At 40.1% G+C, this 17,801-nt stretch overlaps 1 protein-coding gene across 1 annotated transcript; it reads right to left on the bottom strand.

Annotated features, from left to right (window-relative positions):
• Window positions 1-5,230: 5,230 nt before the first annotated feature.
• slc6a1b (solute carrier family 6 member 1b) lies at window positions 5,231-16,125 on the bottom strand. Its single transcript, XM_062544742.1, has 15 exons — window positions 15,794-16,125; window positions 14,553-14,944; window positions 14,127-14,258; window positions 13,755-13,855; window positions 13,345-13,454; window positions 12,896-13,028; window positions 12,551-12,685; window positions 12,341-12,444; window positions 11,915-12,039; window positions 11,611-11,723; window positions 11,241-11,372; window positions 10,196-10,298; window positions 9,554-9,654; window positions 7,456-7,623; window positions 5,231-7,202 (listed from the first exon to the last, which is right to left on the bottom strand). The coding sequence occupies exons 2-15, from the start codon at window positions 14,785-14,787 to the stop codon at window positions 7,095-7,097; spliced, it is 1,800 nt and encodes a 599-aa protein (XP_062400726.1). The 5' UTR covers window positions 14,788-14,944; window positions 15,794-16,125; the 3' UTR covers window positions 5,231-7,094.
• Window positions 16,126-17,801: the final 1,676 nt, after the last annotated feature.

The following is a 17,801-nucleotide window of genomic DNA, read 5'->3' as shown; positions in this document are numbered from 1 at the left end:
AAATTTTGCAGTTGTCTGCATTTGTTCTCAAACGCCTGCAACCGGCTGGATCCCGCCCCAAGACATCAGTTCAAGGACGTGATGGGGAGATTCCTTCCAAACTGCCCTATGACGATTATGACAGGGGTCTCGTTCTTCCTCCTTACCAACGATTCTATAGCGGAGCAAGATGGATCAGTTAACATTTTAGGATAAGCACTGTAGCCAGTGTCTGGGACGACACCTGAGCTTGTCAAAAGTGGTCAATCTTGCTCTGTTGTAGAATCTTTGCTCCTTACGTTAGAATGTACTAAAATGAACAGATATGGAAGGGATACCTTCTTATTTGTGATTTCTGGAACAGCGGTAGGCTAGCCTACTGAAAATGTTTTGATAGTCTGCTATTTTATGCTGTTGGTTAAATATACACACGGAAAACACTTGATATTTAATTAATGTGCTACAATGCAGGCCTATTAACTGTATGACAACAGTGGTTTATTTAAACTACATCATATCAATTTATTTTGTCAGTCATCATGCTCATTTTAATGAGTAAGAAAGAAAGTTATACTGTATTTAATGCACACAAAAGTCTGCGATATCTCCCGCGAGGTCTCAAGCGAATCACGTCAGCCAAATTTGCAGGATCAATGTGACGTCACGGGGAACGTTGTAAACGTATACTTGCGCGTGGTGGTCATGACACTATTTGCAGTATTCTCCTGAAAATTTTTACTTTTTATCTAAAATATTTTACTTTTTATCTCAAAAGTTTGCCTTTTATTTCTCAAAATGTTGACTTAGCATAAACTTATTTTTGTATTTCCCTGGCGGAAATGGGCTTCCATACAATCTAAGTCCAGAATCAGTCAGAGTAAACATTGGTCGTAGTAGTGTTATCCAATTGCGTGCAGTGAGATTTTGAAATGCATGCTTGGTGCCGTCCCTCGAGGCCATTTTCATTATTCGTGGCCAGACCCTTAATCTGAAAGATTCCAGGGACTGGTTTACTATCAGGTAATCACCCCCCCCCCCCCCCCCCCCCCCTTAAGTGTCTGAAAATGCCTCTGTTTATCTTGTGTCTATGTGTTAAATTCTCCATACAGAGTCAGGGACTCTGAGTCACGGTTTGTATGTTGATGGTAGTTGGTATCATTGTGTTACTAATGTGTTTTTTAGGCTATATGACTTAACTTTGAACTGATCATTGTAAAGGCACTGTAATGTTTATCAATGAAATTGTCAAGACCTATAAACATAAACATGGATGGAAAATATTTTTAAAGACTTTAAAGAATAAATAAAAAATGGTTGGACACAACACTTTGTCAAACCTGTGCAAAAAAACAGCAGTATTTATTGTATTTTTTTCTTCACTAAACCGTTTGCACAACACACGACTGTGTTCGGTCATCTTGTCTTCAATGGATGCAATTAAAAACTCTCATTACACTGCTTTTGTTGGACAACAAATAGCTTATCCCGTCATGTGTTGGCCTTTGATAAGACCAAGCTCTTCTTTTACTGAGGGTTATTCTGGAGGGGCCAGATATGTTATCAGCCTCCCTGAGAGGATGGCAGGACACTACTGCTGCTTTTTGTGCAGCATAGTGCACACACAGTAGATTGATTGGTGCACAACTGATACAGTAAGATCAATATTCATGCATATCTAATTGTTGGTGAAATATGTAAATCAATAATTGTTCAATGTGCTGTAAATGCAGTCTCAGTATTAGATAAGGTTCAGGAACCTTTAAGAGCAAAGGTGTCACTGATTGACTGTGTGTGTGTGTGTGTGTGTGTGTGTGTGTGTGTGTGTGTGTGTGTGTGTGTGTGTGAAAACCACACTACACACTATGTGATTCAGATCATTGAAGTCTTGCTTGAGCCAATTTGTCTTTGCTTCTGTGTGTGTAATGACCTATAGGCAAAGTGTTGAACCAGTTCACAGAACGAAAACGAAAAATCAATATTTTATCAATATTATTATACATTTTATTCATATTAATGAACATTTATTTGAAATAATGGTAGCCAGTTAATAATGTTCCTTTATACTTTCTGCAATAACTTGTTGCAGAAATCCATAACTTTTCTGTTGTTGTTTGATACTAAATAACTTTCCATAACCAACATCTAATAAAACTCAGTAGTGTGAGGCACAATGAAGGTTGACAAATTATGTCTAAGGCACAATGAAGTTAACAAGTTTTTTAATCCATGAAAGGATTTAGAAAGACTTAAGTAGATATGAAACAGTGAAACAGACTTTGGCATAAGTCCTGTTCTCAGTCCAGTTGCAGACCCTTGCAAACTTTGCCGGAACGGGGTGACAGGGGCAGAGCCTACCCCTTAGACAGCTGGGTCCGATTTCCCTAAAGCATCATAAACTTGAGAAGGTTGTGAAGACCCTCTTATGAACATACGATTTGCAGACTGTTTCCCGAAATCACCGTTGCTTAAAAAAGTTGTTACTGGCTAAGAGATCCAGGTACGTCTCACTGTCACCACTCACCAGCAGGACATACATGGAAATTACAACTAAGAGTCATTGCACGAGAAAACCAGGCAAAACCAGCAGGAGGTGGGAAGATGGGGGTCGGCCAAATCGGCTCATACTTTGTATTTGTGATAAGTATGTGGAACTATGAACAGCCATATACTTAAAACCCTCGAACTCTTTTTTGTTGTGGAGTTCTGGGGCCCCTCTCAGAGAACCTCAAAAATCCAACAATTCATGGCTGAAAATGACTGAAATTGCCATTTCTACCCTGATTATCCTGATAAAGATATGAACATGAGCTTTATGTTTCCATAAAGCTTAGGTAGAATAGTTTTAAAGACCAAAAGGTGCACTAGGGGGTTATCTGCACCACTGAAAGCAGAATTTTCATCCCTCTAAAATTGGTCATTTTTTGGAGGCATTATCTCACATTCGCAGTGGCTTTGGTGGATGGTTTTACTGTTGCTGGACAGAGGAACATCTTCTGATTCAAAAACAATTGTCGTCTAATTGGGCCACACATAATGTGCGCCGTGCCAGGAGGGTCTTTACGGGTTTTTTTTCGGGTTTTGGAGTATAATAAACCAGGTAATAATATCTCACTATAGGGTAATTTATGGTCAATTTTTGTGTCACTGTATGACAAATTGTTAAAGAAAGCTTTAATTAACTAGAAAAGCACTCAAAGAGTGCAGACCTCTGCATGCATTGTTGTTCTTGGTTGTCATACATTTGAAACTAGACTATTCAGATCGCCACCGAGTGGCCATACCATGCCATTACATCGCAAACATCTGGCATTACATCTGTTTGTGATGTAATGCCATGGTATGGCCATGTGATGGCGATCTGAATATGGTTTATCATAGGCCAAAACACGAAAAGTCCTGCTAAAGACCCTCCTGGCACGGCACACATTATGTGTGGCCCAATTAGACAACAATTGTTTTTGAATCAGTAGATGTTCCTTTCTCCAGCAACAGTAAAACCATCCACCAAAGCCACTGCGAATACGAGATAATGCTTCTTAAAAATGACCGAAATTTAGAGGGAGGAAAATTCTGCTTTCAGTGGTGTAGATAACCCCTCGGTGCACCTTTTGGTCTTTAAAACTATGCTACCTAGGCTCTATGGAAATATAAAGCTTATGTTCATATCTTTATCAGGATAATCAGGGTAGAAATGGCAATTTCAGTCATTTTCAGCCATGAATTGTTGGATTTTTGAGGGTCTCTGAGAGGGGTCCCAGAACTCCATAACAAAAAACTGCTGGAGGGTTTTAAGTATATGGCTGTTCATAGTTCCACATACTTATCACATATAAAAAGTATGAGCCGATTTGGCCGACCCCCATCTTCCCACCTCTGCCTGGTTTTCTCATGCAATGACTCTTAAACTCCAAACTAGCGACAGAGCAATTGCCCCATCGTGATTGAGTTCAGGGACTACACATGTTGTGTCAATTTCAACATAGCAATTGTGTGGCTGTCTAGGTGAAAAACAGAGTTCAACTAACTCAAATAACCAAAACAAAATGTGTATCTGCAAAAAGGTGTACCTTTTGTTTGTTTGTTTGCTTGTTTTTCTTGTTTTTCTTGCTGCACAAAATAAACACAAAATTACACAAAATCGTGTAGTCCCTGAACACATCCTTTTTTTTGCCGTGTGGGCCTCCTGGCTTATGCAGTGAAACCACTACAGATGCTCAAGAACACGGCCGTCAACCAAAAAGGACACATGTTACACTGTTCATTTAGCTCTTGCATCAAATTCAAGTCACTAATGCTTGCCTACAAAGTGACTGCTGGGTTTGCTCCCACTTATTTAAATGCCCTCATCAAGGCTCATGTTACCCGTTGACCGCTGCATTCCCCGCACTCTCCACAATCCAGACTGTATACTTCCCTGTTGGTGGAACACCCTACCAAGTGCTACCAAGTGCTACCAGAGCTGGGGTGTCCCTATCTATCTTTAAGAAGGATCCTATCCCACTCTTGCAAATGTACCTCCTGAATGTACTGTAAATGTATGTAATGTATATTTTGATCATGGTTATAGTTATAGTTATGGTTATAGTTATTTAGCAGACGCCTTTGTCCAAAGTTACAAAGTTACTTTGATCATGCAAAGTTACAAAGTTGCAAAGCTGCCCATTCTATTAGTTAGTGCAGTCACTGGCCCAGTAACGCAAGAGCTCTTATGTAATGCAGAAAAGGTCATGACAGTGAACTCTGTCTGGCAAGATTTTGATTGCACATGACCCTCTTTATCAGGCTATTTCATAGTGTAATTTTAGAAAGTAAAGCAGATACTGTGCAGCTGGTCGATAAGTCCCTGTGTTGACACCGTGTTGATGCCACTATATGTGAGTGATTACGAGATTGAGTAAATTTACTGTAATGATTCTCATATTAGAATATTTAGAGGGAAAATCAAAAAGATGTTCAAACAATGTTGCTGTGAGCTTCATCCTTGCCTTAAAATTTTGACTTGATATTCCAGAATATGGTACTAGTTACTGTGACCAAAACATGAATAGTTTATTGATTTTCGTGACACAGTGTACCGAAGCAACCTAAGCAAATTGCTTAATTTGAATAAATTTGAATAAATCCTATAATATTGCAGTAGCTCTAGCGAGCTCATGGCGAGCTGATCAAGAATTTCAGTATAACCTTTACACTATGAAACACTGATTAATTAAATCTTCACATATCAGAGAGAGCACATTATAATCTATAATTCTTTATTTTTTCAGATAACATATATGGCAATCATGCTTTTTATATAACACCATCTAAAGACATGTATTATATTTTTTTACATATAATATTTTACAGTAGGCCCATGAAACAGTTAGAAATATACAAAACAATATTCTTTGACTAGACATAGTATCTATAATTGTATTTATTATTCTATTATTATTATTATTATTATTATTATTGACATTATTTTTACATTTCATAAAGATATGTGCTTTAGTTTCTGAGATCATTGTATTATTGCAGAAAACAGCAAATAATAACGATAAGATTCTTCAACATTTAGACAAAAACATCATAGGTCAAACAAACATTCACAGTTACATCTTTTACACAGTACAGTTTTACAACATTTTTGTTCAGAGAGAAAACTGCAGTATGGTACCTTTATACAAAATCACCGAACATTATCGATTGCACATTTTAGTTAGATATCTTTGCAGAGAACAAAATGACTAATTGAACCAGATCCCTGTCATGTGTAGCTGCCATAGAAGCAAACTAACATTTTCCTTGTTGAAATGCAATCTCAATACCTTGTGGAATTAAAGCTTTGTGCTTTTATCTGGTGAAGTTAGGAAATAGGGACACAAGCAGTAAACTCTTATTTAAGCCTATATATAGTCATCTCTATCTGAATATATTATAACTATATTTATTGCCAAACAACTTCTTAAAAAAAAGAATAAAATAAACTAAAAAAATGTTGGCTTTTCCTTGTTGGCAAAGATTGCTGGTTCATCTCTAAGATGTCCTCTGTAAACCGGCATTGTTAACCTGCACAGTCATGTAAACAGACTATGGCTTCTACTAAATTCGATTGTTGGCTGAAGGCCTTGTCATGCCTTCCAAATTTCAGGAAAAAATTTGGTCACTTCCACCTTTGTTCCTGAGGAGTGGCACACCAATGTATTAAGCAAGTAACTTCAAAATGGACACTGCCAAAAATGCTTACGTGGTAAGACCTTGTACCCTGTGCTTTGCAATGACGTAGCGCAACTAACGTTTAATCCAAATCTAGGTGGTGCTCGTCTTTTCCCCCACTGGATGAGTATGATTTTGGTCCTTTTCACTCTTACATACAAAACACCCTAAAATGAATCTAAAAAACATACAAAGTCATATTTGTCTTTAAAAAAACAAAGATAAAGTTGTAACAGTCTGTCATAACACTGAATTGCTTTTGTGGCAGGTACTAAATCATACTGGCCTTGTGCTTTTTAAGGGACACCCTCAAACTTACTGAAAAAGGTCTGTAAACTGCACTTCTTGGAAAAGAGTGATAGTCAGGCTACATAGGAGTATACATACATCATGAAATTTGGCCTTGCCTTTTGCACACTCCCGTAATGGTCATTGCTTGAATAGGTCAAAAACAATTCCATTATGCAATCACTGTATTGCATTTATGTGCCATGTAACTTCGCCTTCACTTTGCTGTATTTTACTCAAATACAATCAAATACAATCTGATTCTATTCTAAATGTTCCTTTTTACAATAATTAATAGATTAATTACATGTAAATATTTTAAATTAGCACAGTAGTGTTGAATCACATTGGGCCTCCAATTCATCATTTTTTTTAAAATTTACAGTAGTTCTCTGGTTGCTATGTAACATTTTAGAAAGACTAACATTTTGCATATGATGTACAAACTATCACTAAAACGTTGCTTGGTAGTTTGTCTTTTTTGTCTTTTTTACAAATGAAAAAAAAATGTAATCAGGTTGGTCACATTTTTCCCTAGGAGGTAGGTGATTATACTTTAGACATGGAAGTCCTTGGTTGTGTTCAACCATGATTACGTATTTCTGCATGGGTGTCTGTGTAATGGGGACTTAGATGTAAGCTTCCTCATTGGCAGGGTTGGAGTTCTCCGGCTGCTGCTCCGGCCCATTCTCCTGGGCCTTCGATAGTACTGTTGGCTGGATCATTATCCGCAGGCGCTGAGGGAAACACACACATCGTCAGTCTTCATTTTGTGGATAATCAATTTGCCCTCAGTGGAACTACTACCTAATAACCTAAACTCTCCAAGGAGAGTAGCTTAATGCAACAGCAGTTAGTAGCTCATGCCTACTATTCTGATTGATTTACAAATAGGACAACACTGGTATAACTGGTAAAAACTTTGACAGATATCTGATCTTTGACTTAGTCATCCGGTTGTCTGCAACCTACTCAGCAGGATGTACTTACCTCTTTATAGGAGCCTTTTAGTGTGAGGAACATGTAGCCCATGTACCCAGGAATGAGGATCATGGAGGACAGGGCCATGCACCAGCCCACACCTTGTCCCCATTTGGGGAACACGTAATCTCCCAAGGTGAGCGGGACCATCTGAATTGCGCTGAAGAGGAATACACCCTACAACACAGACAATGGAGCCATATATTTACATACAATATGGGCGATCAGAGAGATAACACACACTCACCAGCTACTACTAGGGACACCTTAGTGGACCCCTTTTTGTCCATTGAACTGCCTTAATTATTCATGGCACAAATCCAAAATAAGGCGCTGAAAACATTCCTCAGAGATGCTGGTCCATATTGTCATGATATCATCCCACCGTTGCTGCAGATTTGTCGGCTGCACATCCATGATGCAGTTCTCCCATTCTACCACATCCCAAAGACACTCTATTGGATTGAGATCTGGCGATTGTGGAGGCCATTTGAGTACAGTGAACTCATTGTGATTTTCAAGAAACCAGTTTGATATGATTCAAGCATTGTGCCATGGTGCGTTATCCTGCTGGCTGATTCCAGATGGGTACACCATGATTATAAAAGGATAGACATTTTCAGAAACAATACTCTGGTAGGCTGTGGCATTTAAAGGACACTCAAATGGTACTAAGGGGTATAAAGTGTGCCAAAAAATATCCCCCACACGATTACACCGCCACCACCAGCCTGAACTGTTGTTACAAGGAAGGATGGAACCTTTAAATGCTTTAAAATTCTGACCCTACCATCTGAATGTTGCAGCAGAAAATAAGACTTGCCAAACCAGACAACATTTTCCCAATCTCCTGTTGTCCAGTTTTGATGAGCCTGTGTAAAATGTAGCCTCTGTTTCCTGTTAACGGAACAAAATGGCATCTAGTGTGGTCTTCTGCTGCTGTAGCCCATCTGCTTCGAGAGACACGTTATACGTTCAAAGATCTTGCATTCTTCTGTGGTTGTTAACAAGTGGATTTGGTTACTGTTGCCTTCTTCTCTGATCTCTGGCATCAACATGGCATTTTCACCCAGAGAACCGTCACTCACTGAGTATATTCTCGTTTTTAGATCATTCTCTGTAAACCCTATAGATATGATTGTGTGTGAAAAATCCCAGTAGATCAGCAGTTAATTAAATACTCAACCAAAATAACCAATCCATCTGGCACCAACAATCATGGTTCATTCAAAGTCATTTAAATCCCCTTTCTTCACCATCCTGTTTGAACTTGAGTAGTTTGTCTTGTCTTGCGGCCATGTGATTGGCTGATTAGATATTGGCGTCAATGAACAGTTGAACAAGTGTACCTGATAAAGTTGCCGGAGAGGGTATATTACACTGTTGTGTTGTGTTATGCTATTATGTGTAAACTGTGAAGAACTTCCCCAGTTCCGGCTTAACAGCTTGAGTGAAGTAATAAGAATCAAGAATGTGAGCTATATTGCAAATATATTTTATATGTGTTCTTGCCCACTTTGTCTCCTGAATGCATATAACGCTTTAGCAATTCCAGGACAAAATCATCTAAATACATGTTTAAGTATATTTGGGAGCTTTTTGTCTTTATTGGACTGAAGAGATGGAAGGAAGTGCGTGGAGAGGGGTGGAGATGGGGAGGGGTAAATGACCCAGGTCAAACATGAGCTGAGTGCCCACACACACTTGGACCCAATTGTGGTACGGACGCTGTAGCCAGCCACCCCTCAGCACTCTAAAATAGTCTAAATATTGGTTGCAACATTGGCATTATTTTCCTTTCCTACACAGTATATTTGGACACAAGAGGTCATTAGAACAGGTCATTAGATCATCTGCATCGCTAAACCAAATAGCAGGTTGTTAGAACCAGCTGTTGCTACATAACATATTGCATTTTAAGTAGTCTTATAACATTAGCTAACAGACAAGATAAAGTGAAAAATTATAGCAAAAATAATAATAAAAATGTCCAGAAAAAGTAATGTTTTTCTATATGGCCAGCAAGACCACTTTGGTAAGATGTGAATGCAGCACACATCAGCCAATCATGTTCATTCAAACATATCTCATTTATGTCGGTACTTACAGCAACAATGAGAGGGGTGAAGACCACCCAACACAACTTCCACCAAAGGCAAGGCTTGTATCCAATCATCTCTTCGATGTTGCCATAGAACTTGTCCACACCTGCCACACAGAAAACATGCCAAATACAGCTTGCACTTGATACATTATGTAAATATCTACTTAACCCCAGATTACCGCTGGTGAGATGTCTGAGGACTGGCTGCCTCTGATATATGCTAATAAGTCTTTCTTCAATTTTGCATAACCAACCCTGTCATGCAATTACGTTTCTAAAGGCTCCATGCAAGGAATTAGGTTTCCCCATTAATTATATGGATTTAAGCAGGACACACATTTTCCTCACAAAAGCCCCTACAGTCAGTGTTGTAGGCATTGCTATTAGCAGAGCACACATATAGCCTACTGATGAAAATGTACTGTGTGTGTACTGTAAGTCACTTTGGATATACTGCAAGTGTCTGCTAAATTAATACAGTTTGCAAAAGATATTGATCCATGTCCGTATGTAAAACGACTAGGCAAGCCCACTCCAATATAAAGATAAGTAAGCAAAGTACTGCTTGGACTTCCAAATGGGACATCCAGATAAGTGTCTCAGGATATGGTCCTAAGAAGGCTGCTGATTGGAAGGTGAACTCACCATAGAACCAAGATATGGAGACACACTCAAAGAACACCAGAAACAGGAGGCACATTCCACTCGCAGAGTAGTAGTCAAAGAGCTTAAACACGTACAGGCCACCCTGGGGAAAGCAAACGGCAACCGCATCACATGATTATAATCCAGCAGTGGACCAACATGTCTGCCTTTACTCATTTACACACAGCCTTCAGTGGAATGCGGAGTCAAATCATAGACAAACCCCAAACTATCAGGTGAACATGAAATCACACACTGGTGAGGTGAGCTGTGAGGGACTCAAAAGAATGGGGACACGTAGTGTTGGAGAAACACAGAGTGCAACAAATACAGTGCAAATGGTGGCCAAAATGTTGAACCTTGACTGTTAGGTGAAACACAGTGCAGCAAGTGGTGGTCAAGGAAATTGTTTTATAACCTGAACGATTGTAGTATGGGGCACAGTTGGATAAATGGACCAGTTTTCTTCAACTGTTCCTGTAAAATACCCATCTTTCTGTAAATGCATGACCATTGTGATGGAGTATGCATGATCTTGTAAAGGATAAAGGGGTGGTTCCACTACCCTGTTCATGTGTTTATACATAATTCACAACTTATTATGTTATTTGGTCCCTAACTCTATCACACAAGCAGGTAGTTGTCTGTGAATAACCGCTCAATCTAAGAGGTCTCCCACCAGTGTCCCAGCACAACGGGGGGTTGTGATATACGGCTTCCTTTTGCATAATCATGTTTCTATCCATATGTATAACTGCATTATACCTGTAGTTATGAGATTACATAAGAAGAGCTCTGCCTAGACATACGCTGTAAAAGATGTACAATTCAAACAATGTTTGAGAGCCCTGAGTTTAAAGGGAGCCACTCAATCCATGTTGAAGTACATTATTTTAGCATCCTCTTCAGTCATCTGCAAATATATGCTTTAGGGAGCATCAGTTCATGGCTGTATGTGACTTAATGCATTATGCAATCAACAAGAGGACTGTTATAGGAACACATATAGTTACAGGGGAGTGGGCGGTTCTTCTAAGCCGCTTACCTGGGTGATGTTGGACAGGCCAATAATATAAGACACCAGGCAGACACCAGCAATGAAAATCTCTCTCCTTGCCCTCAGAGCGTGAGGAAATTCATCCACCAAAGCCGTGACGAAGCCCTCCACTGTGCAAAACTGAAGAGAGAACAACACAAGCAGTGAGATAACGTAAGGTTAGCTATTTGGGCATCAAAAAAGATCCATATCACCAACAACATATTGTAGCTTAGAGAACTGAGCACACGAAAGGACTCAACTCAATGTGATACTGCTGCATCACAGCAAGACACCAAGGTAATCGACATGAAATGGAATCTGATGCAATAAACAGGTCTACCAAATGGTCATGCAGCAATAAAAAGGCTAGTTTTACCTGGCTATCAATTCCCAGCATCAGCAACATTGAGAAGAACAGAATGGCCCACAGTGGTGAAACAGGTAGCTGTGTTACTGCCTGTGGATAGGCCAAGAAAGCCAAACCTGGACCTAAAAAACAGATAGTCAAAGACTCAGTTTGGTGCTGACTGAAACCTTGAGACATGCTCTTAAATATGTTCGTGCTATTTTGAAATGTAATACATTCTCATATGTAATTTATTATTACAAATATATCATAACATTTATTACTTTGATATTCTCTATCCAAATAGAAAAGAAGCCCTATCTGTAGCAATTACCCGATGCAGCTACATCAGCAATAGGCCTCTTTGTTATGAAGGCCATGAAACCCACAATGGAGAAGATGACGAAGCCAGCAAACATGCTGGTGAAGGAATTGATGCAGCACACAATGATGGAGTCCCTGTGGAGCAGAACAAAAGCATGGCTCACTAGCAGGTATTGATTCCTTAGTTGTTCACAGTGAAATGGACATGCTTTGACAGAAAGAGTTGAAACTGCTTACAGTATGTATAACATCATGCATGACACCACACACCTATAGTATTGAGCCGTAAATGACTTAAAGATAGTTGTATGATAACAAGACACAGCTGCAAGCTGAGTATGGTGCTTTGATTGCACCATTTAACAGACCAGGCTCAAGGAAATTATGCTAATAGGTGTCTAAATGCCTGCGATTTAATCTTACAATTGCTGCCTACTTGTAAACATTGTTGTTGAAAGGGTTGTAGCTCCCAAGGGCAATGAGTGACCCCAGCCCTAATCCATAGGAGAAGAAAATCTGAGTTGCAGCATCCAGCCACACCTGGCAAAATCAGGAAGAGATATTAGAAAAGATTAGGTGCATGTGATCCCACATGTGGTCCCAAACAACTAGAGGCCCTATCTGCTTAGGACACAGCATACTGCACCTCCGACTCCTTCAGCTTGCTGAATTGAGGGGTGATGTAGAACATTATCCCATCCCATGCTCCAGGCAGAGTGACTCCACGGATGAACAGAATAAAGAGCATGAAGTATGGGTACGTTGCAGAGAAGTACACCACCTAGGAGGCACAATCAATAACATGAGGCTGCTGGAACAACCAGGCCTTAAGATAAACTCCTGAAGTCATAGGATATTGTAGAAGAATGAACTATAATGTTTGGAGTCTGTAAATGTGTTGATAGAGATTGACGTCTTGGAGTATAACAGCCATGAAACGGATAGATAGTAAATATAGCATTTTCCCAAGAGTGTAAGACTTAACTCCTACCTTTCCAGTCCACCCTACACCTTTCCAAATACAGAAGTAGACGAGTACCCAGGCGATAGCCAGTGTTATTGCCAGCGGCACTCTGATCTCTCCTGGCTTATCCAGTCCGTCTGTCATCTGATGCATATTACGTCTAACAGAGTAAACAGAAAGATTCACTGGTTTATGCTGAAGAACTGAACCGTTTTTGGCATGTTCTCATTCCACTCTGCCATGCGACCTCAGCTGAACCACATGTTCTGTAAGGCTATACTGTATACATATGCTATGCCACATTCCATAAAATACAACTCACCCTGTCATGGATGGATTTAGTTTTCATCATATCCTCATATCTTGGTGGAACAATATATAGACAACAATAATACTGCTTCCAGACTAGCAAAACTGTCTCAATTCCTTGTTTTATAAATACATATTAATGTTCAATAGATGAATATTTATCTTACTCCCAAAACTCCACAACAGCACTTGTCAAGTTGGTGGTGTTTGCCATGCTGTAGTTTGAAAAACATCTGTCTGTGTTCCAGGGGTTATCACATGATTTCCATGGAAGATCCTGTCAATTGTCAAAATGACATGTTTCAATTACTCAATTCATTACTTTAATTCTGTATCTACGCCCCCCCCCCTCTCTCTCTCTCTCTGTGTGTGTGTGTGTGTGTGTGTGTGTGTGTGTGTGTGTATGTGTGTGTGTGTGTGTGGTGTGCGTGCGTGCGTGCGTGCGTGCGTGCGTGCGTGCGTGCATGCGTGTGTATTTATGCTTCATTTCTGGTATGTTTGTTACAACCTCAGCTAATGGTGCACTGTACAGTATGTAGTTTGGGAGAAAATATGCAATATGCAACGCCATACTCACAGCGGTGAATGAGTTATACAAGTAGTAAATGGCCCAGGAGATGATGACAATGTAATAAATGTTTAGCCAGAAGGACAGGACAGCGGCAGCCCAGCCAACACCTGAGATGGCGGAATCAGGAAAATATTTACTGGGTAGAAACTGACTAGCACGCAATTTACAAGCGTTCCGCGCTTTCCGATTTTCATGGTGCGTCAAATAAAACTTTTAATGAATTTGGTGAAAGTGAACCTCGTGACACTAAACCTGTATCTAATCCGTTACTAATTTCGCAAAACCGTATCTTTGAGGGATTAACAGAGCTTTGAAAGAGACCTTCACAACAATTTCCACGCTGCCTAGCCTATATTTGGAGTAAGTTTGCATGTTTACCTTTGAACATTGGAGCGAGTTTCCACACTCCAAGTCCGCCAACGGATGTGTACTGACCGAGGGCAGTTTCGAGCAGAAACAATGGTACTCCAGCAAATATGAGGGTCAAAAAGTAAGGAATCAAGAAGGCCCCTGAATAGGAATTAAATGGTAGAAAGTATGTATGAGTGGCAAATAAGCATTTGAAGACACAACAAGCTACCATGTAGTTTACGGTATCAACAAAGAGCATTAACAACACTTTCATTGCGCTGCAAATGAGTGGAGATAGCGCGCGCAGATTCCTGAGCGAGTTCAGATGGAGAAAACTAGTCGCGCCAATGAGATTATTTAAATTAACCACCAGAACAATGCAACCATTGACGAGTCCAGTTTTGAGACTCCACTTGTTTTAGAGAGCAGGGAAATCCAGCAAGTTTCGTTTACCTCCACCGTTTTTTCCACAAAGATATGGAAATCTCCAGACATTGCCAAGTCCGATTGCGTACCCAACACAAGATAGAAGAAAGTCAAATTTCCCTTGCCACGTTTCTCTGTCGGGAATATCCTTCTTCGGTTGGACTTTCACAACCAAGGTTTTGGGTTTATCGTTGGATGTCGGTGCCTCGTTTACTTCTGTTAGCACATGTCCATCGGTTGCTTTTGTACCGTTTGTCGCCATCTCTCTGGATTTCGCAGAGGTCCTGGCCGGCGGACGAGAGAATTCAGCACCAGTCCACGTAGACAGCAGTTTCGCGGTTCCTCACCCAAGCTTGAGACGGAGTATGGTGCGGGAAATCAGGAGAGATATCCAACAACTTTCAAGATGAAGTGGCAATCTGTAATCACACACAAATATAATATTAGATCAAGCTGCTACCTACATACTCGCACAAAGCATGGAGAGAAGAAACACTGCGTCGGAGGCGAAAGAGCGCTCCGAGGATGCGCTCCTAAATGACTTGACGCGACAACGACTTGAAATTTGCGCTCAGAATAATATACTGATGATGGCAAGACTTTCCCAGACTCCATTTCTCTCATGTAAAGAGCAAAAACACTGTCAGTAATGAGTTGGGTAATGATAACGTGTCCATTCAATGTGGTTAGTAGCCTACCGGGAAGTGGGCTATTGGGTAAAATATGCACAATTGAAGTTCATATAAGTTACAGTAGCCTATTATATATTTTTGAATTTTTAGAATAATTTCCTTTGTTGCTGAATACTTCACCTATGCCAAGCGTTTCTGTTCAAGACGACATTTAGATCCAGAAAAATATATTATCATAATTTAACATTACACGAGACTGCAAAAAGACTGACATAAAACATACATTGCGATATAGAAACGTGGCATTCGCTGAATTCTGACATAGTCCAGTCCATGTGAAAAAGGTGCCGATTGGCGAGAGCGCAAATCTCTGCGCGTAAAATAGATTTATTGGTTGTTTCTCTCGTGAGATAACGAATATAAGCGGACAAAGAATTGTGCCAGTTAAGATGTATGTCCTTTTAGACGAAGGAATAGTCATACACCGGACTCGTCAATATTCTTTAAATGTCCAAAACTATTCATTTGGTCAATTAATTATTCCATAAATTTAATTTTTAAAATGCTATTCTGGCGGTCAGAATGGTACATCAATCTTAAAGTTGGTTATTCGTTTCAATACAGAATTTTACTTACAACAAGACTCCTCTACTGGATTTTCGGGACAGGAATATCCGGTGGTTATTCTTGAAGTTGCACACAAGAAATATCACTGATTCAAACAAAAGAGAAACGTCTCCATTAAACTTGAGAACAATCAGCCTATCCAGGGGAAAAGGTGTTCAAATGCTTCGGTGAATGGTGCTGTCCAAAGTTGTGGTGCTGAAGGCGAAGAGGGAAACGAGTCAAGAGGCAGTTTCGACTTGTACCGCCGTCTAACATCAGTAACCCGAGATGTTACATGTAGCACGAGTCTCCGCTCTCATCTACATTTCGTCAATGTCATCTGAAAGTCGACCCTCCCCATGTTCAACATTTCCACCACTGAGATCGCAGCGGGTCTGACACTGGAGCATCTTCTTGACTCAAGGCTTTATATGCTTTCTGTTTTTTTTTTCTTCAAAGATCCGTGTATTTTTTTCCTCCTCTCACCAATTCAAATTGGCCACTCACGGTATGCTGATACGTACGTAATTTGATGTTTTATGACTTAACATTTAGTTTGCGTGACTGCCTGAAGAAAGTTAGCCCACTGACCTCAACCTATCCTAGATAGCATAGGAATGCAAAACAGTATGTACTGAACATCGGGTTCGGATAAACCATCCGAAGTCGATTTACACTAATTTGTAAAAAGCAATGACATGTTTTGCACACATTGCGCAATTTCTTGTTAAAATTATGCAGTTACAGCATATGCTACGGACACACAATTAAAATACATACAATCTTTTAATCTATAAAATAATGATAGACTATTTTATTGCAACCGATTTAGTCAGTTGCACTGAGTTGCCAAGTGAAATCTAACGAGTTTAGTTGGTCTTGTGAATGTATACCTCTCCAAACAATCTCCCCTCCTATAGTTTGTCATTCCTGGCTCATCCTGATCAGTGCTCACAACGAAACAACAGACTGTAGAGAATATATTTTGGGAGAAAACCGTGAACTCATTTAATCTAGCGCAACCAACACTTCCGAAGTGGCAGATCCACGGATGATGCCAATCGTGCGCTGGTTGCTGGCGAAATGTGATAAGAAACCAGTCAATAAGTGGCGTCTGGGAGGGCGAGATAAATTGACTAAACTGTGCTTTAAATCTTCTTAGCGTTCTGTCTCCAGAAATAAAATGCCCCTACGGAGTAACCCAAATCAACACACTTAATGCAGACTTTTACACCCATATTGCCATAAATTAATAGTTGCATACCGGGAAATGAGGGTTTCATAGGTCAGCACTGGGGGCTTTGATGAAATGGATGTAAGCGAACATTGAAGCTCAGTAAAAGATGAAGTCAGCTGAAATGGCATCATGCAGTTATGCTGATTATCCAATTCCACAGAAAATTAGGAATGTAGACCCACAAAATCTCTCTAACATATAGCCTATGACATGGAGACAGATGCATCCAGAGAGAGCATCCTTGGGGCTACACTCCTGTAGGTTCACAAATGTGGCTCAAAAGACACATGGATCATCCTGCTGTTGACATAAATAAAACACTAAAGAAGCCACTCATTTTTCATCACCCAATTTCAGTTGTGTTCCCAATTTCAGTGCATAATGTCCAAATCCCACCCATTCTCCCACATACTGTACACTCCACTCTAATTGTACGTCTCCTTTTTTTGCCACCCTACTCTCCCCAATGCACTGACGCAGGCCTGCAGCACACATTCGGGTGTTTTTTTGCTTGTTTGTTTAACTTTGTTTCAGTGTCTGGCTCTGTAGGCACGGGGTGGTGAGGGAGATGCACAGATCAGGGCAGATGGTGAACCAATGAGGGGTGCGCTAACCTACTAATGATACAAAATGAAATTTAGCATTTAGATTTCCATCTGTGGTATTTGCCCCGTGGGGATGGGGGAGTCAGCCATGGCTCACGTTTGGAGACCTGCGGTGAGAATTTTGAGTGTTGGCATTGGTTGGTGGCACACTTGATTGCTCAACTGTGCACTGAACCTTATAATTGCATAAGGAGGT

The sequence above is a fragment of the Sardina pilchardus genome, chromosome 9, assembly GCF_963854185.1.
Source record: "Sardina pilchardus chromosome 9, fSarPil1.1, whole genome shotgun sequence".
Lineage (NCBI taxonomy): Eukaryota > Metazoa > Chordata > Actinopteri > Clupeiformes > Clupeidae > Sardina > Sardina pilchardus.
The sequence above is the reverse complement of the archived record's forward strand: the minus strand, read 5'-3'. Positions and strand labels throughout refer to the sequence as shown.

Bases quoted from the DNA above. Each gene is read 5' to 3' on its own strand.
- slc6a1b (XM_062544742.1), bottom strand. From the start codon at position 14,787: ATGGCGACAAACGGTACAAAAGCAACCGATGGACATGTGCTAACAGAA. The intron at 11,373-11,610 runs GTAAAACTAGCC...TTCTCTCTTCAG, and splicing joins TGCTGGGAATTGATAGCCAG to TTTTGCACAGTGGAGGGCTT. The intron at 7,203-7,455 runs GTAAGTACATCC...TGTTTCCCTCAG, and splicing joins TAAAAGGCTCCTATAAAGAG to CGCCTGCGGATAATGATCCA.